This window comes from Melanotaenia boesemani, chromosome 18 (genome assembly GCF_017639745.1).
Source record: "Melanotaenia boesemani isolate fMelBoe1 chromosome 18, fMelBoe1.pri, whole genome shotgun sequence".
NCBI lineage: Eukaryota > Metazoa > Chordata > Actinopteri > Atheriniformes > Melanotaeniidae > Melanotaenia > Melanotaenia boesemani.
In genome coordinates this window covers 14,232,836-14,256,414 of record NC_055699.1, presented here as the reverse complement: position 1 = coordinate 14,256,414, position 23,579 = coordinate 14,232,836, and the positions used below count along the sequence as shown (strand labels likewise).

Below are 23,579 nucleotides of genomic sequence, written 5' to 3'. Positions count from 1 at the left end.
ATAAAGGTTTAAGATCAGACACATTAAGGATGGAATAGTTTAGTAATTAAAATTGTTGGGCTTTAAAAATGGCTGCCATGTCAAATAATTAAATGATGTATAACATAGAAATTGCTTTTTTTGTAGGTCAGAGCTATGTTCACATGAAATGAAATATTCTCGGGTGATGAACTTCACATTAAAGAGACTTGTGGGGAATGATGAGGCTTGTTTCCATGGTGACGCAGCGACTCGGCTGCGTTTTACCACGGCAAGCTGCAGCTTAGCTTTACTTCTCAGGGATAGCTACCGTTAACCAAGTAACATTTCACCATGGTGGGGTTTATTTATATAGTAAGGTAATATCAGTACATATTTAGGCAGTAACTCAAACATGATGGCCTACAGGGTAAACGCATCGATACCAACCGCAAAGACTTTAATATCCGAGGGTAGCTCGAGTTGCAGCCAGCGCGGCCCTGATGCACCTGGATACCAAACGTACAGGACCTTCGGGATGGGAGCAGGTGGAGGACGAGCAACATTCAGGCAAAATCAAATGAAGTTTCCTGTAATGCAACCACTGAGCAGTGAGTCAGCGCCAGCAATGAATATACATAACTAATACAGGCAGCTAGCTTAACGGTACTTGAAATGAGCACTGAGCACCGTTTGTGTTGCAGGCTACAGGGATGGTAAAACCTTGCTGAGCGGATTCGTAGTTGGAGGGTAAGATTTGAACATATTTATTTCAAAAGTCAGACAAATATCACATCACGATTCAATCATTTATTGTGGTACACAAGAAAAGTGAGACTTTTCCTATGTAGCTCATAAGGAAGAGCATAAAGTCAGTGGCTCGATTCCAGGTTTCCCCACCAAAGTGTCCTTGAGCAAGACATTAAATCTCGTCTTGCGTCCCGATGTGTCTATCAGGGTGCGAATGTGCGTGGTGGAGCAAAGCACTTCATGGTAGAAGTACTGTCTGTGCGTGAATGTGACGCGTTTTGAATGGCCAACACGACTAGAAATCGCTATTTAAGAACAGTCCATTTACCTCCGTATTTAACAGATGATGCATGCTCTGGATCGTGTGCATTGGGCTTAGCTTCATCTGTCCAAAAATATGCTTCAGAGCTGGTCTTCCTTTTAAACATTTAAGACAAAAGTCTAACCAGACATTTATGTTCTCAAGGCTTGTCAATGCTTGGCACATTACGGCGAAACCTCTGCATTTTCTCTGGTGAAGTTCTCTTGTCATGGCTGACTTGGGTAATCATGGGTTGGTCAGTATGGATGGCCCTACCAATACATAAAAACTGAGTCTGAACTGAACGCATCTGTTAAACTGTTAGTTGAATTCGTTCTGCTTAAGTAACAAAAGCGTTAGTGCCCAAATATTTTCAGACCTAAATGTATGTATCCTTATTATTGATTGATTTCTCAATATTAATATCAACATGTGCTTATATTTGTTTCTCTTTTTCCTATCTATGTAGGACACCAAACTTACCTGAAGACAACAAACTCGAGTCAGAGAACATTATTCAAGAGACGGACAACTGTGGGAGGCACTTCCTGTTTGATAAATCATGTAAGAGGTGCATGACCAGGCTTCCATTCCCAGTTACAGCTGCGAGGAGATGCATGGATTTTTTCTAATCTCACATTAAAAACTGCTGCAATTTAAGACTTGTGGCTGGTATGTAGGATTGCCAGTAGAGGGAGTTGTCATCATGCATAATGAGCAAAAGTTCCCTTTCAGAAGATCCTTGAAAGTAACATTAACATATAACTTTACCCTTGGCTGCCATGTTCCCTTGAGAATGATTGGATATCATTTTCATATATACTGAAAGGCTTCCTGATGTTTTGATTAGGTGTGAGGTTAGAGAGGACCCGGACCGCAATTCCTCCACTGCCAAGAGACTACCCTGTACACAGACTTGCTGACCTGCATCCCTTCAATCTCTCCAAGGAGCTGTCCCGCAGCCATGCAGGGCAGCCCTTCACCCTCGGGTAATCAGCAGATTAACATCGAACAACTTTATGCATCTGTATTTTTCTTGTATGTTTCCAAAGACAGCTGCACAGTTCAAGAGGAGCTGCTGCAGATTTGTCTGTTTTCTTCAGGCAGTCCTTTATTTGTTTAATTGGACCTGCACCAGATCAGAGGCCACGTTTCCTGTCAATTAACTTATAAAACACACATATTTAGACTTACAACAATATTTGTTTTAAAAATACAACTTACCAGCTGATTCTATAAGTCTTTTGTGACAATTTAGTGATGAAAAAAATTCCCTTCAAATTGATGGAAAAAAAGCCAAATATGATCATTTTATGTTATAGGTGTTCAGGTGTTCACTGGCTGTTTATTCAAATCTGAGAAGCCATACCTGTCTCCACCCTCTCCTTGAGGCTTCAGATCAGTTAAATTGTCAGGCAGTATACCTGTCATGTTTTTATATCTGTCTTCCAGTTACCCCAGAAGATATGAGGTAAACACCAGTCCAGCCATCCTCTTTCCCACCACTTTAGTCCTGAATGGCAGAAATGCCTTCACAGTGGCGAACTCCAAGCTCAGCCGGTAATTTTGGCTTTCTAAATTAAATGTTACCACAGCAATCAATGGTTCTCTCAATTGTTTCTCAGACCTTTGCCACCTCTGCTGTCCCTCTGCTCTGCAGGCCTAAGGTGAATTATCCAACCTACCACCCAATGACTGTTAAAGACAATCAGAAAAGTGAGTTATTATTGATATGGCATAAAACTTTAAAAGAGTTAAGTAGATGGTTTGATGATTTTATGTATGGTCAGACTCCATATAATAATCGACAACTCTATGCTACTCATATATCATAGAGTAATAAAAGAAATAAAACTTAACCATCTTCTTCCCATCTCTTTCTCTTCCTCTTGCTTCCCTCCATGCAGGCCAGTCCTATCAGGACCCAATGATCGGAGCCCCTCGCTCTTTTATCCACCGAATATCCGAACTATCTTCTTTGGAAGGGGAGACAGTGAGACAAGAAAATCTCAAGAAAATGAGGAAATCTAGAAAACCTCCATCCTGACAATCACCTCCTTCCGAATCCCAGCAGTCCAGGATAAAAACGTTTGAGTCTGTGCCAACATCTGAACAAATTAAAACACTGAGGGCACCTTGTTCATTTCAGTGGCTGGTCCTGACTGCATGTTTGTCCTCTGTGATATTGGTCAGCTGCTTGGCATGGCTGATCTTCACATTTTGGGATTCCTGACCCTTTTTCCAGTGATTACGAGTAGTGTTGACTGGTAAATTGCAGCGTTTGCGTTAACAATACATGCCGGTGACTCCTTTTAAGTAAATATCCTCTAGCCTGGCACACAGTTGTCGGTAGGTTTCCTCCCAACATCTGCATGAAGAGATATTTTATTCAACTTTCAAATGGCTTGTAATGGTTGTTTAGTAACACTGCCATACGTTTCTCTGTATGATCAGTATGCTGCGAATGTTGTCCAGCTTGAGTCTCGAATTACAGCAGACATTTCAAATCCATATTTCCGCTTTGTTTAGTAAGTAAAATATCCAGTATATGTACATACTGCATAGTTGAACAAAATCCTTATTGTGCCTTGTTAAATGTCTTCCTAAAATAAATAAATTTATTTTTGTTATTTTAAATAGCTCTGCTTTTTCTCTTCTGCAACACAGACTAATGAAGGAAGTTTCACTCAGCATCTGAAACGTACATATCGACCACCAAAACAGTCAGAGGGCTTATGAAGCTTCGATGAAATGTTATCTGCATTCTGTGTCTACAAAACAGAAACAAAAATGTGCCCCCAGATCCCAGAATGTGGTACTTTCCCACATAATTCATTGTTTTGATGCTATACGGGGGGCGACTCATGTCTCTGAATAGTCTTGTTCATTGTTTTTGACAAAGACAGCAGTCATGGCAGCTGTCTTTTGTTTAGAGACAAATAAGCTTCATTTTACATTTGAGGCTCATTTTGTGCTCTATTTAGATATTTGCTCATCAGTTCAATTTGGTTAAAATTGTTTCATGCCCAGAAAAACAACCCTAAATAAACTGAGCACATAGTATCTTTATTATTGTGATATGAACAAGAGGTCACAAGTAGAATAAAACATCTATTGAGAACAAATTAGTCTGATTTTACCTTTGAATTAATCACTAATTTCAAAGGTTCTCGTGCTTTTGCTGTTTACAAAATGTTATACTGGATTCTGCCAATTGAAATATTTTTGTCTAATTATTAACTAGGTTTTCTTTACCAGCTGTTAGAAAATGTGAGTAAATCTGATGTTGTTTTAAATTATATTTATAAAATAGAGGAAATGGGAATCGGAGATTTATCTAAACTGTCAAATGTAGCTGTATGCATGTTTAAAATTAAGTGGTTGTGGTTGTTCTGCTCAGTTCACTTGTGTGTAAGTTTGCTACCACTAGCTGAAAATGATGTGGAAATGAAATCAAGATGGTCACATCTTAAGTCTGTCACAGAGATCATTTAGACCGGAGGCTGATGGGCCAAAAGATGATCAATCTGTGGTGAACAAAAAGACTTACAAATGAGAAATCAAAGATTTTTTTGTTCACCTTTTTTTTCTTTTTGAGACATTTTTGTTTGATTAAATAAAAAAAAAGAGAGAGAGAGTATAGTCAACAAAGGCTGGATATCTTTCTGAAACTAAACTGTCAACTGTGTTTAAGCAAATCCTGGAGCTCCCTATTAAATACAAATAAGATGTTGTCAAATGTCAGGTGCTGTTTGTGCTTCTCCCTCCCTCTGGATGGAGGTGTTCATTTCAGAGAAACACAGTGACCTAGAAACACAGCCATTCCCTTATTCAAGCTAAGTGAAGGGTCTGTATTCAGGCTCAAACGGAGGCTGGGTCTCCCTCTTCTTCCAGGGTTTTTACAGTCCCTTTCAAGTATAGTAAAACAAAATGACCTGGAACAAACAGTCAACAATGAGGTCTTTAATAAGACCTGTTCTGGGGCCTGCCCACAAGCGGTTTATCGTTTCACTGTAGCTTCACAGAAGTCTCTAACCGCTGAGACTAAAAGTACAGTTCTTATTTAAATCAGCTATGATAGGGATTCTGAAAGTAATGTAAAAATCCGGATGTTAACAATCATCAAGGTATCACTCCATAATTCTTACTAAACACTTTGATGGTCATGTTGTTGCTTAAATTAGGCAACCAAATTTGTGTCTTTTTACTTTGAGAATTTCTAGGTAACTGATTCTGCCAATGGTTAAGAAAAGCTAGATGTGTTACTGTTTCACCTGACTTGATGTTATGCCAGTAGACTTTATCAGCAGGGATCAGAGAATGTGGCCTGCCTGCCAAATTCCAACTTTGCCAACACTTCAGATCAAACATGCCCTAAATATGTTTGGGTCATTATGAGAGAAAAGCACTGGAACAGTGATCAGTGTTTCATGAGATCAAAAATGTCGCTTAGATTTTGTTTGATGTGCAGCCGCACAAACAGAAGTTGTGTACATGAACTGCTCCAACATAAATGTTTAATTTGGATCTGCCAAAGTAAATGTTGCAGTACATTTAAAGGATTTTTGATGTCTTACTTTCAAAAAGGGTAAAATGTGTAGAATGTCTGACTTCCAAATCCATCTACAAGCAACTTTAAAGCTACTCCTGCATCTCTTTTGTTGTAGCTAATCCAAACAAAATCTGAGGTGTAAAAGTAAAAGTGCTCTGAGCAGCTTCCAGGAACCCAATAGAGGTTCTTAAGTGAGGTTTAAAAGTTTTAGCAAGTATTAACCTTTTTAAATCATGCTAGCTGTCTCTTGTTTCTTTTTTTTAAGCTAACTAGCTGCTAGCCTTGTTCGCAACTGCTGTTAGAAAAGGTATAGTAAATTTGAAAGGTGTATGAATACTCATGTCAAAATAATCCATAGCTGTCTAGTACCGTGAAAATGTAAATACTTGAGAACTACAAAGCTAGAAAAAGCCTCTCCAAGTAACTGTTTCACTAGTTCTTGATGTATTTAAGAAATTGGAGTTTACAGGATAAGCAGGGGTCTTTCTTTACGAAGGCTCCATGTCTTTGTGTGATACATTCTTTCTCCTGCTTTAGAAAACAGTGTGTTAAGATGCCAAACGATAGTTACACAGTGATCAAATACAAGCATGACAGCAAACAAGCAGCATGTATGAACAGGAATTATTTGTTTATTAAGTCAGGGCACGAGGTCACATCTTTGTCCTTGCTATCTTATAAACACAGCAGAGCTCCAAACTATGTCCAGTGTATGGCGACAGAGCTCGATGCACCAAAAATATTCACTAGTGTCCATGCCTGTGTCATCTAAATCCCATAAATAAAATGATCTTTACCTTTATTAATGTTTACGTATAAAATTTGAGCAGTGTTGTATATTTTTTCTTTATATTTCTCAGCCATAAGTCTGTCAAAGACAAACATAAGTGATTTGATGTTTGCAGAAAGGTAAGAAATAAGAAAAAAAATTCCATGAAGTGATCTGTAGTGTCAGTCCCTGACATAAAGCTTTTGTGCCTTGTGATATTTTAATACTATGCCCTTGGCAGAGCAACAGACACATGCACACCCAATAGTCTTGGGACCCAACCTTTTAACTGCTCTTTGACATTTCATGATATGATTTATGAATTCTGCCGTGATAGATGCATCCTGTCCCAGTCATCGTCATTACCTAAAGACCCCATCGAGGCAGGGGGTCAGTCCTGCTCCCTGCCTACACATCTCGCCTCAGCTGCTCTCCGCGTTGATTTACATACAAACAGAATTATATGGTGAAAAAAGGTGACTGATTGCTGTTTTTGTTGTCATTGTATTGGCGCTGCTCCTTGGCCTACCGGCCAGCAGGGCTGCTACCAGGCTGCCATCAGTTCTCTATGCTGCTTGGACCCTTTGGAGGTTAGTTATCATCCATATCCAGTAATGACCTGTAATGAGTGGAGCATCATTACGAGGATGTAGCTGTTCCCTTGTCATGATAGACACTGCTGTGAGGGGAATGACTAAGACTTTTTGAGAGTAATGATGTAAATGTCTAAGTACAAATGAAAAAGGATGATATGAAACATGAATTTGGTTTAAAAAAATTCTTTAATTTACTTAGATTTTTATTGTATTGCAGAATGTTTAAACCCAAACTGTTACATAATTTATCCTCACTATGATGTCATTGTATTCATAAAAATGAAAACAGCAAAGCGTTGTTTGTACTAGCTTTGGTAACAGTTGGGATGATACTTTTAATCTTTGGTCTTTAGCATATGGCAACCATTTCTTCAAAGAACAATGTTACAGTCCAGTTGATCTGGCCACAGTACATGTTTCCACTGTGTGAAGGTTCATCTCAGATGCCTCCAAGCTCAGAGGAGGTGATGCAGACAAGTTTAACAAAAGGCTCCTTTTTGTACATAAATGCTTAAAGTGGCACATGTAAATGTTCCTCTGTGCACCCTAATTGTTTTATATTCTGCAGTGCAAATAGAGAAATATGCTATTTTTTCCAATCTTTCTAACATTATGTCTAAGTATGTTGACAATTGTTTGTTTTTTAACTAACTTGTGGACAAACTGGAACTAATTTTTGCACCTTACAAAGTCTTTCACAGATGCTGTTTTTCTTGCAAAACATAATTAAATTGTTTACATAATCTAAGTTTATCATTATCGTTAAAATTGCTTCCATCCCCATTTTTTTTATAAATGTAAAACTGGGTGCATATACCAAATGAAATTAAATTCATGAGACAAAACATCTTGAGTTAATGTAAAAAAAATGTTTTTATTTAAAAATAATGTGTGTGTGTGTTTTTAACAGAAATAATAATTTTATTATTTGGCATCATGTGGCATGTGATCTCCTGGGCCTTTCTGTCTTGCGGTGAACTTGAAGAAGCCTCTCACTGAACACACTGTTGTTTCCTCATTGTGTTGTGTTGAGGATGTAAAGAATCATCCATTATATTCAGCAACTTGGGCACCATTTTTATCTGGATCAGTTTTTCCAGTTTCTTCTGGCTCTGATGATTCTGCCCCAACAGACTGCTGCAAAGACAATTACACTTTCCTCAACAGACTTATACAAGATATACTGCTATATTTGAATTTTCCTCAGATTTTTTTGTTGTTTATGTTGTAAAACACCATTTTTTCCTTTTTTGTCTGGGCAAATTCCTACCATTTATTTCCTGGATTCACCTGTTCAACATTCCTTATCTGTTACCCAGATCTAGATGCTGCAAACTTGTAAAAAGCCAAGTCAAACACCCAACCTCTTTACTCATTAAACTACGACTCATGCAGCCAGACACAGACAAGCACATAATTTGCAAACAATAAGATGAAATGCCAGTGCACGGACAAAAGCAGGTTACGCATACAAACTACTCATGCTCAATAACAGACAGCGTAAATCACTCGATGTACTCAGATGTAGATGCAGGAAGTAGTTACACTTTTTAAAAGATAATGGAAAGACTTCCATTCATGACAGTACCATTCAGGAAAGAGAACAACTCAGATTAACTAGCCTGAATTACTCTTTAATTAAATATTCTGTAAGGTTAAAAACTGAGATTGTTACTTCTGGGTTGATGTTATAAAGGCAGTGTAACTGAACAACACAAGGCAACATAAGGGTGAATTTTTATATGTGCCAACAAGTGTTTTGAAACTATAGCAACCCAAGTTAGATGTTGTCATGGCGACAGCCACAGTTTGCATTCCCCATATAGGTGTGATTGAGCTACAAGTCACACCGCCGTCTCCTTGAAATCCTCTCTTCTTCTTCATACTTATCAAATATACTCCTGTGTGGGTATAAGAGTCAGTCTCTGACCACCGGAGACAGAGTTTGAAGACCACAAAAACACACAATTACTCTTCACCATCTTGAGGTATTAGACTAGGCTTAATCCTAGACACACACCCACTCACTAACACTGAGACGCCAAGCAGGGTGTGTTATAATGTGAAGGCTGATTGTCTCTGACAAATGCGCAGTAAGGGCAGGAGGTCCTGGTTGGGAGTGTGTTAGATGTAAAACACACATGCTTTGATGTGCACTTCCAACGTGCTGAAGCCAGGCAAACTTATGCACAGTACGTTTTGCATCAGTGGACAGATCACATCAACATTACAACTCCACTGAACTGTGTTTGGTGTAGGAGTGTGTGTGAGTAACATACAGACTTAAATATATAGGCTATGATCAACTTGTGGATTAACATGCCCAAATCACAATTATGTGATTCACACACCTGTAACCTGTTACCTGTAATGATGCCTCTGCTCATGATTATGATGAAAATAAAGGCTGATACTTGACCGAGCAGCTTCAGCTCCACATCAGTGTGAATTAAAGGACTGAAAGAGACCCCCTTTGCTTTCTGCTAGCCTAAATTTCATGATAGCAAACGATCCAGATTATTACTAATGCCCATTCCTTCTATGGTAATCACTGTAAGAAGGCCTCGATCCCTGCAAATCCTCCTTGCAGCAGTGATAATTATTTTCGAATGAGATCAGTGTGGAATGGCTCAAGTAAAAGCTGACCTGCTTTAGAGTCCATAACATCATCAGACACTGTGGCTTCTTCTTTCACTGTGAAAAATGGGTTTTACTTGTCCGCTTCTATTTGTCTTATTTTGCTTAAAATACATGTGCTTCAATGATCCTGACATTTTGTATTTCTGTGCGACAAGACGTGAAACGGCAAAAGGGAAAAAGTATCAGGTGATGTTATCAGCTTTTACAAACTGACATCTTCATAAGATACCACACAACTGCTCATGCATGTTACTATAAAAGTTGTAAACTCTGTAGATCGACTAGAGCAAAAGACCTGTGCCACTGAGATAAAACACAGGCATACTTTAGATGAATATGTTCTTTACTCACCAGCACTATAAGACATGAGTCCTGCTCAAAGACTCACCACTAATTCACAATAATTTATTAAAGAAAATCAACAATGGTTGCCGTCTTGTCTCAAAAAACATCAACACCACTAATGAACGCATGTCATCCGTTAGTTCATGGAGTTTTCACTCAGGTGAAAAGATTCGTGATTTCATAAATATTGCAATCTGCACCCCATCAAACTGTCAGATATCGTTCCTCTGTGTTAGGTGGAAGAATGGTTCTCACAAAGGAAATGGATCTCGATGGGAAAACTGGTCTTAGCACAGCACTGTCTTTTTATCACAGTAAAAGACAGCTTATAAAGCCTTCCCATCGGCTTTTGGTCCTGTTGTTACATCAAAATCTGTGACAGAATGTGACTTTATTATTATTTATAATGAACACAAAGAAATACAGACGATAAATGCAGTCTTCAACCTAATAAATTAACCAGAACAACAGACTGGTGAGTAAGCTCCACCCTCTGACATCAGTGTGTAAATGTGTTTGCTTTGAGTTACATGGTTAAAAATTTTAATGTTATTCACTGTGTAACATGCACACAATAATAACTTTATATAAGTGGTGTTGGTTACTATTGATTGCTATCAGAAATGGTGACCTAGGTCACCCCTCTTACAGTCTGGACTCTTTTAACATATGTGACCCTGACATAGCCAGGATCACAGAGGTCACCATTTTTGATAGCCATCAGAATGTGTGACTTTACTGTACCTGAATTATAATTAACTCTGACTTAAAAAGAAGTGTTTTCCAGACTTCGCTCGTCTTTTAGGACGTATGAAATGTACACTGTTGCCCCCTGTGGTCACAGATTCTGATGGGTCTCAGATTTTGGTGTAACAGCAGTGTCATTGACTTAGGCTAGGTACACACGTAAAAGATTTTTTTATCTTATGAGATTTTTTTTTATCTGTTCAGAGACCTCACATGTGAAGATAAAAAATCAGGCATTTAACAGTGTTAATCATACTGTGTGTGGTGTGTGTGGCATGTGGCCAAAAGTCTTCACGTGGGTCTGGAAGTGTTGCTGCCTATGCATGATCCTGCATTTTTGTGAATAAAAATTTAACAGATTTCCCAACTTTATCTTCTCCTCCTGCGTCTCAATCACTGCTTTCTGGCTTGCAGGGATTCCATGTTGGTGCTATTTGTCCCTTGCAACGACTACAATTTTAAGATGGCAGACCGTCATGTCGGCTTACCTGTCATATGTATAAACAAATTTAAAATTTGTCGCTTATGAGAATGTGTCAGATCACTATGGAGGTCATAATACACCAGTGATAACAAATATGTACATGCAGAGACCAATTTTGGCCAGTAAACAACAGAAAAATTATGTGTCCCTTTGGTTGACCGTGAAACTTTAAAGACAACCTTTAGAAAGGGGATGTTTAGTTTACTTTGGCATAAAGATGGTAGAGAAGATTAAAAGTTAACATGATCCTCTTTTTCAAATTTATATGTACAAGTTTTATGGCCCAACAATCTTAAAGCTGCACTACCTAACTTTGGCAGGTTTTCATACTTTGGTGTCCCCTAATTAAGGCTAATTTAGTATCTGTCTTGCATCCTGTCTCTTCTCTGAGATTTCTCCGCAAGTAAAAGTCAATCTGATGTTGACTCTTGTCATCTCTTGCTAACTACTTTATTTGATTCCTTACTTCCTCTAATAATGTACTTTTGTGTTTATTTACTGAATCAGCCATGGTGTGCATCCAAAATGGCCAATGTGTTAATATACATTTGCCATAAAGAAAAACATGGTTGTTGTGATGTTTCAGGCTAACACAAAAAGTGAAGTGAGGTTTCTCAGCCCTGGGATGTGGTAGGGCAATGATGGCTCCAGGAATGTGCATAATAAATGTCAGCGTGCCATCAAGATGAAGCCAAAGCACAGAATTTAAAGTCAGAAACTTTGGTAATATTGCTTTAAAACTTAATCTACTCCATCTGCAGCATTAGCTACTGGATCTTTTTCTCACACACTTTGTCTTGTCTGTTTAGTTATGTGATATAATTAGATCTTGTTTTGTAACTTATGAAATAATTAACTTGAGAAAGCTTGAGAGATAATGTTAAGTAGAATTTCTTTGGATTGAATCAGGCTAAAGGTTTGCCGCCATTGTCAGTCTTATGCTAAGGTCAGCTAACTAGCTAACCAAGTGCAAGTTTGAATTTAAATTAAACATGCTTGGAAAACAATTAACCTTTAAAAATACAAACTATGCCTGACATGTTTTTACTTCACTAATCTGAAAGAGAAACTGAAACAGGCATAGGTGAGAACTAAAGGGTGGCTTCAGTTCCCTGTGGGCCCTGTAACACAATAAACTAGAGGCTTGCCAAATTCTCAAATTCCTCCCTTTCTTTTTAAGACTCAGAGGTCTGTGGTGGCAACAAGCAGCTGAGCCAGATTGGCATCAAGATCCCAGTTATGCTTAAGGAAAGAGAAAAGAGGGGGGACAACATGTACACAAGTTTAAGGTAGGTGAGAAAGAGGTAGGAGAAAAAACAGAAGAGGGAAAACACAAAGAAACTCAGCAGCTCACGCCTCCCTTGTCTTGCAGCCTCTGATCAACTGGAGGGAGGTGCTCAACTGCCAACGGGGGGGAAAGACACACCAAGTCTGAGGAGAAGGCGAGCACACATCAATAGACATGGAAGTCTGGTCAGTGTTGGTTGTTTTGAACTGAAGGCTGTTGTGTTTGGAGGGCAGCACTGTGGAAGGGCTGGTCACAGGAGACAGACGCAGGAATTCCAGGTCACAAGGGCTCCTGTGGCAGAGCTCAGTCTTGGCTGGGCTGATATTCCCAACTCTCCCTCTCACGATCATGAAAGAAGAAAAGAAGGAATAAACACTTAAAGGAGAAGAGTGTGTTAAATCACCTATTGGAGCAACCAAGTAGGTAGAGCTTCTTCAAGGAGTTAAGGTTTGGCCTGACCTCAGTTATAATGGGATCCTCCTTTGAGCTTGCTTGTTGGTTGCTGGTAGCTGCTTCTTTTGGCCAGAACCACCTGGTGAATGGGGGGTGCTCAGGAAGGTGCTGCCGGGGCAGAGACTTGAGCTGTTCAACCACTGACTGGAGGATGGACCGTGTGTATAGGACATGCTTCTGTGATGAGAGCTGCATCAAAACCAAGGACTGTTGCTTTGACTACTTTTCAGAGTGCCCAGGTGAGTGATGAATAGAGGGACAACTCTTGAATGAATCACAGGGGAATCTCATTTTTATGAGATTTTTTTTTTAATTTTTTTTCATTTTACCACTCTGAAATAACCCGAACTCTTGCTAGGGAGATTATCTTTTCAGATGATTAAAAAAAAAAAAAAAAAAAAAGAAATATAGAAAGGAAGTGCTATTATCAGTATGTATTCATTATTGAGGCTGCATATCAAACTCTGTGACTCTAATGCACATTGCACATTTATTTTTAGTTGTCAAACTATGCATGGTTTGCTCTGTATTCTTCATCTTCTAACAACATTTTTATTCTCTCTATCACAAAAAACAAAAAGCAAGAATTCATCCAGCAAACCAAGCTAGCTTTGTGCCTAACCCCATTTCAGTGGCCCACATAATGGAATTAGTACAAATATTTGAAGAATGCAATTCTGTCAATCAGTTGTAGTAATTACAGTTCCAGTCAAACAAGCCGAGCGTACGTAATACGTGTTATAGGCCGGTAGCCACCAAATCTGCACGCTTAATACATCAAAGCTTGGTCATTAAGCACAGGGAGCAACTGAGAAGAAAAATCACAGGACCTGGTTGCTGAACAGGTTTCTCTCTCGACACACTCTCAAACCACTTGTTGCAGGCCTAGACATCCTAATACCACAAGTTATAATCAATGCTTGAATGATCAGAAGTTATTTCTGGGATATTTAGTTATGTTACTGTTCCACTTGAATAATAAAGTTTAAAGTCTAAAAGAAAAAAAAAATCAAAGTGTAGCTTTTACTTTTAATTGTAGCTTCTTCATATAGCTTAAGGATTCAGTTTTAGGGTCGACATCCATTAATCTGACTGCAGTTCCATCATTTTCTACAACAGAGGGTGCCCTGGTATAATGTTTCACCCTTACTATGTGTGCCAACATCCAGCTCAGGACTGTGCTGTGAGTGACTGGAGCTCTTGGAGTGGCTGTGCCAAGCCCTGCCAGCCTTCAGTGAGAGTGCGTCTCCGTCATATTGAGCAGCAGCCGAGTTACAGCGGTGAGCCCTGCCCTAGCCTAGAAGAGAGAGCTGGCTGCAGGGAGTACAGAGACCACCAAAGCCACCACTGTGGACGCAACTCAGGTATGCAAACATGAATAAACCTGCTCCTTTTTGATTGTATGTTATTTCCATGTCAAAGACTTCTTTAATGAACCAACCCCGAACCTTTTAGAAACAAAGAATTTATTTCTCTGATAAGGTCCTGCATTCATCACCAGCATGGAGTTTGGCAAGGGAAGGCTAAAGCATGACAACTATGGAAACCCCCTGGACCCTGGGTATAAATCCTTCACATGCATGATCTCAAGCTGCACATAACCTCAAGTGTCTGAATTCAAAAGATGAAAAGATAAAGAAGAAAGCTGCCATGACGTGAACCTCATTTTTATACAATGTAGTGTAACAAAACACCCCCTTCTACTTCAGATTCACATGAGCTACCAGTGTTTGCCCACCTGGCTGTCTGCATATAAACCATTAAATATGTCCACGCGGAGTCTGACCACAATCCTTTGAAATTAAATACGCAGTATTGTCACCTAAACAGCACAGACACAAAAGGTCTGGAAAAGTGTAGTGGATGTATTGTCAGCAGGTTAGTGTGTATATACTTGTGGAAGTGTGTAAAGAAATTATTTACTTCAGTGAAGTCACAATCTTTGTTTTCTTGATCTTTGGTTTATATTTCTGCATTTTCTACTACACTGACTTTTGCCACACTGCCATCAGGTTCTGCGTGGAATTCAAACTGGAGTCCCGGACACCACACTGCACAGTGGCGAACCAGCCACACACACACTGGATGCGCTACATAACAGAGGGCTTTAAAGTGTGTGTGGCATGTGAGCCTCCTGCCTTGCGAAATAATAGCGGCAGCTGCCAAGGAGATGGCCAGGAATCAGACAAGTATGAAGTTATTAACCCTTAATGACTGTATTTTGTTGATATGACACTATGCAAAGAAATATATGACTTCACATGTATAGGTCAGCAAAGTGTCCAACTCTATGAGGAGCTTTCTTGCTTCATAATAGTCCATTGATGTCACAATCTTGCACAGGACAGGAAAAACTTGACATAAAATGGTGTGAAACTAATACTATGACTGTGTTGCAGAGAAGCTGTGCTCCACTGGCAGGCAGTCGGGAACCCTCGATGCAGCGGGACATGGATGAAGGTCCAGAAAATGCAGCAGTGCACCTGTCCACCTCAACACAGCTTCATCTTTGTATGATCCATAGACACTCCATCCTGCAGCTTTGTAAAAAGCACCTGAAACCAGTTCAGATGTGCAGACCAGATCCTGTCACCCCACAGGATTTCATCACTAAGAGACTTGAAACTATAATGATAGTTGACTTGAATATAATGTGCTGCAGTATAACCCAAACTCTACTCACAATACTTCAGATACAAAAGGCATCAATACAGTTGAATTTGCTTTTATTTGAACAAAATACAGTTGTATTAATTCCATAATATTCTTTAAAACTTAAATTCAATAAAAAAAAAAAAGAAAACATTAAAATGCTCTCCTATATAGCTACTGAAATAATCAAATATTGTGAAGAGCGCCCTCTGCTGGTATGCTTAAAAACAAAACAAAAAGAACGGCAGAAGAATCCCCAATTTTAACAGCTCATTCATTGTGGGAAAAAAAACGATAAATTACTAACATGTTCATTTTAGTACAAATACATCAGCAACAAAAACCAATTACACCAAAACCACAGAGAAACATTTGCAACAACAAGACACTAAATAAAGGAAGATTTTATTTACAGGTAAATTGTTGCAGTCAGGGTGGGTGGTGATCACTTTCTCTTTAGCCGACATCATGCGACTTCATTAAAACTCTCCAGCGGTCTTTAAGCATGGTCCCGGTGCGTCCTTCAAAATCATAATCCATTAAGATGAGAGACCACTTCCCCTGGCCGTGGCGTTTAACACCCTCCTTCAGGTATTTGTCAAGCAGGGAAGTCCATTTCTATGCAATATAAACAGAAGCTAAATGTTTGTTCTTTTGCAGCAATTTGACTCCAAGTAAAAGAAGCTTTTGACTTCAGATCATTTAACCAGACAGAATATGAGCCGTAGATACACCTACCTGTGGTGGTTTCCTTTTTTTTTGTACCATGGAGGTTTCCGGTGATTTCTTGGAAGTTGTCTGAGATAACTCTGATGGGAGGTGGTTTGAAATTCTTTAGATTCGCTCATGCTGATAAAGATTCGACAGATTTATAGTTTTATCAGACCAGATTAAAGCAGAACAAGGGAAGTTAAAGACATACCAATTTTGGAGAGTCGCCTTACGGAAACATGAGGGTTCTTCGTGGTATCGGTTGCCCACATATCAGATATTTTAGTAGAGAGCAGTTTCCGTTTTGTTCTGTGAAAGTTTAGCAAAATTGTAATTTAAACCGAGCATTCAGCTCAGTTAGCTGAACTTCTAGCTTTACCTTAATGAAACAGCAAAATCCAAAAGACATTTTGTTTTTGTTGTGGGGAAAAAAATAATTTCAACACTGAGGGCGCTTCAAACATACTAATAGAATATAAATGTCAAGAAGATAACTCAACACCAAGCAGAAATTAGTTGCACTGTCAATAAATAACAGACACATATAAACATGATTTCCTACTTTTTCAACTTCTGTGTTGATTCATTGGGTGTTTCTGGCTGTGAACTCTTCTGTGATGCCACTTCCTCCAAACCCCTGATATCTTTGGATGACTGGATCAAATCTGTTGCTGCCTGTGTGAAAAGAGATGAAAACATAAAGAATCATTCAGACAGCCATAAACGAACAGAGGTTTACATGCACTTGTGTACATGAATGCCACAGTAAGGCTGGGTTTTCCTGGATTTCATCAAACTGCTCTTTTACAGGAGCACAATGACGGTACAACAAACATCTTTAAAACAATATTCACATTTTTCTGACAAGATAAAGATCAAGACTTGAGTAAAGTTTCCACAAGCTTAATGCAACCCTTCTACCCAGTTTACATTCAGTTTTGACATGCGTTACAATTCAGAGGTACCAGTAGCAAACTGTGCCCACAGCATGATGCTACCACCACCATGCTTAAAAGATGGTAAAGTGATTAGGGGATTGAAAGCATCTTTACTGATTTCAACGAGGCACTCAGATGCTAACCTCAATCAAGCTTGCAGATGACAGTTCTGGAAGTAAAGGGTGGGCGGTTGAATTCTCCCCCAGACTTCTGCAAGTTGGTAAAACCTCAATAACTTGTATATATGTACTAATGTTTGATCAGATGATCTTGGAATCAGCAGCGTTTAACACCCTCCTTCAGGTATTTGTCAAGTAGGGAAGTCCATTTCTATGCAATATAAAACAGAAGCTAAATGTTTGTTCTTTTGCAGGAATTTGACTCAAAGTAAAAGAAGTTTCTGACTTCAGATCATTTAACCAGACAGAATATGAGCCGTAGATACACCTACCTGTGGTGGTTTCCTTTTTTTTTGTACCATGGAGGTTTCCGGTGATTTCTTGGACGTTATCTGAGATAACTCTGATGGGAGGTGGTTTGAAATTCTTTAGATTTTGCTCATGCTGATAAAGATTCAACAGATTTATAGTTTTATCAGACCAGATTAAAGCAGAACAAGGGAAGTTAAAGACATACCAATTTTGGAGAGTCGCCTTACGGAAACATGAGGGTTCTTCGTGGTATCAGGTGCCCACATATCAGATTTTTTAGTAGAGAGCAGTTCCCGTTTTGTTCTGTGAAAGTTTAGCAAAATTGTAATTTAAACCGAGCATTCAGCTCAGTTAGCTGAACTTCTAGCTTTACCTTAATGAAACAGCAAAATCCAAAAGACATTTTCTTTTTGTTGTGGGAAAAAAATAATTTCAACACTGAGGGAGCCTCAAACATACTAATAGAATATAAATGTCAAGAAGATAACTCAACACCAAGCAGAAATTAGTTGCATTGTCAATAAATAACAGACACATAAAAACACGATTTCCTACTTTTTCAACTTCTGTGTTGATTCATTGGGTGTTTCTGGCTGTGAACTCTTCTGTGATGCCACTTCCTCCAAACCCCTGATATCTTTGGATGACTGGATCAAATCTGTTGCTGCCTGTGTGAAAAGAGATGAAAACATAAAGAATCATTCAGACAGCCATAAACGAACAGAGGTTTACATGCACTTGTGTACATGAATGCCACAGCAAGGCTGGTTTTCCTGGATAACCTCAATCAAGCTTGCAGATGACAGTTCTGGAAGTAAAGGGTGGGCGGTTGAATTCTCCCCCAGACTTCTGCAAGTTGGTAAAACCTCAATAACTTGTATATATGTACTAATGTTTGATCAGATAATCTTGGAATCAGCAGCAGCTAAAATCAGCATGCTTTTAATTTAAGTTGCGGACAACTGGACCCTTATCAACCTGTCAACAAAAAGTCCTGATACAGGATGTTCTTCAAAAAAGGTGATCTAGTGTCATTCTGAAACAGGCTTGGACATACAGAACACTCTCATCACTCAAGTCCAGTACCTTGATAAGAAAGTCTGAGGGATTCTTTTCCAAGTAAGAATCCAGGTAGAACTGGACTGTGTCCAGGAGGCGGCTGAAGCTGAAACTCATGAAGAACGGGTGGTAAGTGTCCCTCTGTGTCACAATCGTCGACAGCTTAACTGTCAAGTTCTATGAAAGGAAGGTGAGACGTGTCATTCATTTAGATTTAGCTACAAAATATGCAAGAACAGGTCATGTTTTCTTGAAAGAAAAAAAAAAAAGAACAGAAGGAAAGAAAGAAGTGACAAAATTTGACATGCAGACCTGAGGGAATTCTTGATGTTTGTCAAACCACCTGAGGGCAGAGGAAGCAAAAGATCTTTTGCCTTTTTCCATGCAGACAGCCACAGACTAGGCACAAGACATATGTTTAAACTTAAAACAATCGAAATGAAAACAACTTCCTATCTCAAGAATTACACCAGTGATTAAGATCAATGTGGTTTGGAAAGCAGACAGACTGGCTTTTAAATAAACAAAAACATAAAATCTAAATTTAAACAGCACTAGGAAACATGGCCATATATTCTTAGAACATATAGCTGTCTTTAAATAATTACCTTACAGTACCAAGAAATACTTGTGCTACTATAGAATTACCTGGATGAGCAACAGAATAGTAGTGTTTTTGAATAAACTTTCATCTGTCACAGTATGGTTAAGGTTTAACCATATTTTTGCAGCGGACATCAGCGGCATCACAGACTCATCTTCTTCAAACAGCACATCTGGAGAAAAGCAGGTTAGAGTATTTGTGACTGTGTCCATTTGCTTTTTGTTTTTCATGGCTATGTACACAATAATGAATGTAAAGCTGAAGTGGTTTCACTCGTCCATGGCAGCTTACCCAGCTCTTTTCCATGCATGACTCTTGCAAGGAAGGCACATATCAAAGTCTTCTCATGGGATTTCTCTGTGAGTGATGAACTCTGGGATATGACTAAGAGAGAGCAAAATAATCATTCATATAATAGTTTTGACACAAATGTTTTATCTATTGGGCAATCTGGGGGTTACAGGATGCAGAAAAACATAAAATTTATATTTAAACAACACAGCAGGATTTCCCCTCATAACTGATGATTTTCATTTGCATGTTATCATCTAATGAGCATGTTGAAGCTTTGACTTACGTAATGATTTTCGTGGTGTGTGGGGACCCTCTCTTCTTCCACTGGTTTTTACTGAATTTTGACACAGAATCTTTAAGTTTGGCTACTATTACCCCACATTAAGTGATAATTTATGTAGTATGTATGTCATATATATATATATATATATATATATATATATATATATATATATATATATAAAATGGATGTAGTATTTATTGATATGGATATTTAGGTTGTATATATAATACTTTGGATAATAATGTACGTAGTACATAGCTATATATATATATATATATAAACCATCATGAGTAGAAAAGGGTGGGATTTTTAAAGAGTGCATACTTCTTCCCACTCCTTTTTCAAAAGTCTTTATATTATGATTTGATGATGCAATAATTAGTATTATTATTCTTTATTAGACAGTTTCTTTTTCATTCGTTCAAAATAAATTAATTTATTCATAATAGCTACCAAGTCAAACAAGATGCTTGTATGTTCCCAGTTCCTGAACATAATTTTAGCTAAATTAATAAAGTTGGCAAGGACTAACCTAAATAGAAGTTTTGGAAATCCAGTTGGAGAACATATTTATTTCTATTAAAACAAAATAAAGACATAAAATAAATAAATAAAAGTGGTGCAACTGATGAAGAAAGATCCAGTACAAGTAACTTTGGTGTCTGGTTTGCAATCAAACAAAAAAGGTGAATTAAAATTTTTTTTTTCTTGTCATACATATAATGATTTCAACTTTAAGAATTTTTATTCTACTATTACAGTATAATAGCTGACCCAATCTATTAAAAGTGCTCTTTTTCTTAGGCTACATTATTTACCTCTAAACAACCTGAGCTATATTTGATCTGAGACTGGACCACGATGAGACAAACACATGTAGTTAAACTAGACAGTTTCCAACAGCTTTTAGTTTGTACAAAAATAAAAAACACACAAATGGATATTTCCAGCCTCATTCTACATCTGTATTAACCATTACAAAATAACCTATTAAAATTTTATTCTGGGATTTTGCTATCGATATGTTCATCGTCAAGCCTCCATTGAACATCAAGTTTGAAGTATTTTACACATATTATAAAAAATAGCCTCGTTTGCTTTTTCACATATAAAATAAAGTCGTTTTTTTTAACAGGACCTGGACTAATGTGGTCTAGGTACAGTGGAAGAATCGCCCTTTACACGAACTGTATGGCGAATCAGACTCTTCAGCGTCAAATTTGTCTTTTTGGTCAAGAAGAAATATAAACTAATTCCATAATAGGACCAAAACAAACAACCCCCACACGTTACATACAATTTTAAATAAAAATAAATCACATGTAAAACCTCTGACAACTCCCATATCTTTAAATCCCGTTAAACTACTCACTTTCAAAAGCTTTCAGCGTCTCGTTGAAGTCATTAAGTTTTCTTTCTTTGAAACGTCGACATAAACTCACAAACAGGAAGTCCAACATCCATTCTGTAGCGACGGCAGTTATGCGAGGAAAACTGTCAGGTTCATTGGTATTACTTGCCTCTGAAGAGGTATCATAATCATTTTCATCGTCCATTGCTGTTTGTTTTGTAGCTGAAAATCCTCCTCTTTGTCAACTTTTTTTTTTTTTCTCGCGCGCTTTTGCTTCTCTGGCAGTTTGAGATAGCTCGACGACCTCTGGCGCCCTCTAAAGGTTTGGAGTTTTCAAACGATTTTCAAACGATAAACAACGATTTTATTTCCCTTTAATTCTTGAAATTGCTCGGTGAATGGAAAGGCTTGACAAGTAAGAAAATTGAAAAGGAGTAGTTTCCAACGAAGCACAAAAATCGAGGAAATAGAATCGAGGGAACATTACTATATTTGCCTTTTATTAACCTAATGTTTACAGTTTATGTTTTTTCATTTAAGACACAATAATTCATTTTATTATGAAGTATTGTGTTTGTAAATGAAGTTGGAAGAACAGGGTTTTTTATATATTGAAAATCACTGGTTGAATAATAGCAGGGTTGCATCAGCAAAAATTATTGCATGCAGTTGCTTTGACTTGCATTACTTACATTTACAGTAAATTGAACTATATCTAATTGGAATTTTTATTAAATCCTATTGTGGAAATTCTTCATTAAACAATCTGTAAGTAATAAATCCACAGAACTACAGCTGTCTTTTGCATCTTCATGATGCTGCAGCAGGAACCTGCTCCTCTATGCCTCTAGAAGTTGTTTAACCCTCATTTTTCTTCCAAGTTTGTTTTTACTCAAGCTCAAGATCCAATTCCCATGGAATTTTAGCATGTAGCATGGTGCATGCATAAAAACAGCTCAAAATAGTCTAAAACAAATTCTGCCCCTGTAATCAAACTACTGTATAGTCCAAACGTTAACCTGAAGTCAAACTGAATTCTGTAGTCCTCACCGACACATGATATGACTGTTATCTATCTGGCACTACTCTCAAATGAAACTTATCCTTAGTATTTATGACATAATTGTACATTTGTATGAAAATAATTGTATATACAACGTATGAGAATGTAAAATTCCCTAACAAATATGAATGATTGCATTATAAATACACTGGACTATCATTAAATTTCCTCAGACTGAATATCAGTTAACTCTGTCACATTACCCAAAATGTGGCCAAAGTGACTAATTTGATAACTTTATAACCATTTAAACACAAGACAGTGTTATTTACAAGGCTTAGTCTTATTCAAGTTATAGTTATAGGTATAGTTGTTGTTTTTAAATGAGCTACACAAATAAATCTGATTTGAAAATTGTGATGTAATAAATATTTGCCACATGGGAAGCTGTAGCTACAGTGACAACATGGTACATCACTATAATGCATGGATTGTTTGAGTATTCTTTCTAAGACCAAACACGCTTGAGGCTCTGCTACTGACGTGTATACAAAGTGTCACTATTTGGAAGTAGCGGGCAAATCATATATATTGACTTAACTTATGGATTTAAATAGAGAGAAAACATAATTTCTGCAAGTAGAAAAAGAATGAATTTGTGTTCATATATCTCATTACAATAATGCTAAATATTCAGAAATCTGCTAAATGTAAATGTGTGGCCCACAAACATCAGTTCATATGTAAATTACAAAACACCCAACACACACACGTCTCTTATATACACATTTATTTGTTATTCTGCATAATGCTAATAGATGTAATGGGGAACAATGCCTTACAGAAATGTTGACATACATGTACCATAATAAAGTGTTTCTGTGGTCACACAATTGCTTGGATTACTACATGCATACAAAGATGTTGCTTTGTACAGAAACAGTCTATAGCTCAGAATGTGTCTAATGATAACGTTTCAAAGCTAAGCAGAGGAAAAGAAATCCGAAAACAAATTTAAGAGGCAGAATATACACACATAAGAACAAACAATGTTGCTTTATGCATATTAGGAAGAGAGGTTTGGTAAGCACGGACAAATGAGTGACACGGACAATATACATTCTCTCAGAGAAAATAAATACACAACATTTCCACTCTTTACAGTATCAATATGCCACCGTGAGACAAGACAGAGCACGGTTCTTTTGCTGTCAGCTTGCAGAATTAATTTCCACACAAAACTTCATCCTAATGGTATAGAACTGATCCATCCAGCTCCCTTGTTTCTACCCTATCTGTCAAAATAAAGGATTACTCAAAGCTAATAAGGTGACATGACTACTACAAATGAGCGATGAAGGAAAAACTGA

General features: G+C 37.9%; 3 protein-coding genes across 7 annotated transcripts; 2 read left to right on the top strand and 1 right to left on the bottom strand.

Annotated features, from left to right (window-relative positions):
• The first annotated feature begins 13 nt into the window (after window positions 1-13).
• si:ch211-171b20.3 lies at window positions 14-3,646 on the top strand. The gene is made up of 7 exons (XM_041969025.1): window positions 14-569; window positions 663-708; window positions 1,479-1,573; window positions 1,860-1,998; window positions 2,462-2,569; window positions 2,670-2,725; window positions 2,917-3,646. Exons 1-7 carry the CDS (start codon window positions 374-376, stop codon window positions 3,054-3,056), a joined length of 780 nt encoding a protein of 259 aa, XP_041824959.1. The 5' UTR covers window positions 14-373; the 3' UTR covers window positions 3,057-3,646.
• An 8,963-nt stretch (window positions 3,647-12,609) lies between these two features.
• Window positions 12,610-15,763, top strand: LOC121629323 (somatomedin-B and thrombospondin type-1 domain-containing protein). Of its 2 annotated transcripts, none has more exons than XM_041969023.1 (6): window positions 12,610-12,828; window positions 12,869-13,122; window positions 14,053-14,247; window positions 14,366-14,444; window positions 14,896-15,072; window positions 15,283-15,763. In XM_041969023.1, exons 2-6 carry the CDS (start codon window positions 12,900-12,902, stop codon window positions 15,398-15,400), a joined length of 792 nt encoding a protein of 263 aa, XP_041824957.1. In that variant the 5' UTR covers window positions 12,610-12,828; window positions 12,869-12,899; the 3' UTR covers window positions 15,401-15,763. The 2 variants fall into 2 exon arrangements, with proteins under 2 accessions (XP_041824957.1, XP_041824958.1); XM_041969024.1 differs by having other exon boundaries at window positions 12,610-12,849; window positions 12,957-13,122.
• On the bottom strand, window positions 15,593-21,486 carry terf1 (telomeric repeat binding factor (NIMA-interacting) 1). Of its 4 annotated transcripts, XM_041969017.1 has the most exons (12): window positions 21,228-21,483; window positions 19,570-19,662; window positions 19,323-19,450; window positions 18,987-19,073; window positions 18,702-18,851; window positions 18,171-18,283; window positions 17,821-17,918; window positions 17,636-17,706; window positions 16,809-16,921; window positions 16,458-16,555; window positions 16,274-16,344; window positions 15,593-16,153 (listed from the first exon to the last, which is right to left on the bottom strand). In XM_041969017.1, the coding sequence occupies exons 1-12, from the start codon at window positions 21,409-21,411 to the stop codon at window positions 15,992-15,994; spliced, it is 1,368 nt and encodes a 455-aa protein (XP_041824951.1). In that variant the 5' UTR covers window positions 21,412-21,483; the 3' UTR covers window positions 15,593-15,991. The 4 variants fall into 4 exon arrangements, with proteins under 4 accessions (XP_041824951.1, XP_041824955.1, XP_041824954.1 ...); XM_041969019.1 differs by lacking the exons at window positions 15,593-16,153; window positions 16,274-16,344 and adding an exon at window positions 16,365-16,384 and having other exon boundaries at window positions 21,228-21,481; XM_041969021.1 differs by lacking the exons at window positions 16,809-16,921; window positions 17,636-17,706; window positions 17,821-17,918 and having other exon boundaries at window positions 21,228-21,486.
• Between the last annotated feature and the right edge of the window lie 2,093 nt (window positions 21,487-23,579).

Coding starts and splice junctions, on each gene's coding strand:
- si:ch211-171b20.3 (XM_041969025.1), top strand. CDS start 374: ATGATGGCCTACAGGGTAAACGCATCGATACCAACCGCAAAGACTTTA. Junction 570..662: donor TGTAATGCAACCACTGAGCA/GTGAGTCAGCGC, acceptor TTTGTGTTGCAG/GCTACAGGGATGGTAAAACC. Junction 709..1,478: donor AGCGGATTCGTAGTTGGAGG/GTAAGATTTGAA, acceptor CTATCTATGTAG/GACACCAAACTTACCTGAAG.
- LOC121629323 (XM_041969023.1), top strand. CDS start 12,900: ATGGGATCCTCCTTTGAGCTTGCTTGTTGGTTGCTGGTAGCTGCTTCT. Junction 13,123..14,052: donor CTACTTTTCAGAGTGCCCAG/GTGAGTGATGAA, acceptor GCCAACATCCAG/CTCAGGACTGTGCTGTGAGT. Junction 14,445..14,895: donor GGAAACCCCCTGGACCCTGG/GTATAAATCCTT, acceptor CACTGCCATCAG/GTTCTGCGTGGAATTCAAAC.
- terf1 (XM_041969017.1), bottom strand. CDS start 21,411: ATGGACGATGAAAATGATTATGATACCTCTTCAGAGGCAAGTAATACC. Junction 19,074..19,322: donor CTATTCTGTTGCTCATCCAG/GTAATTCTATAG, acceptor TCTTGTGCCTAG/TCTGTGGCTGTCTGCATGGA. Junction 16,922..17,635: donor AAAAAAGGAAACCACCACAG/GTAGGTGTATCT, acceptor CTTTTCACACAG/GCAGCAACAGATTTGATCCA.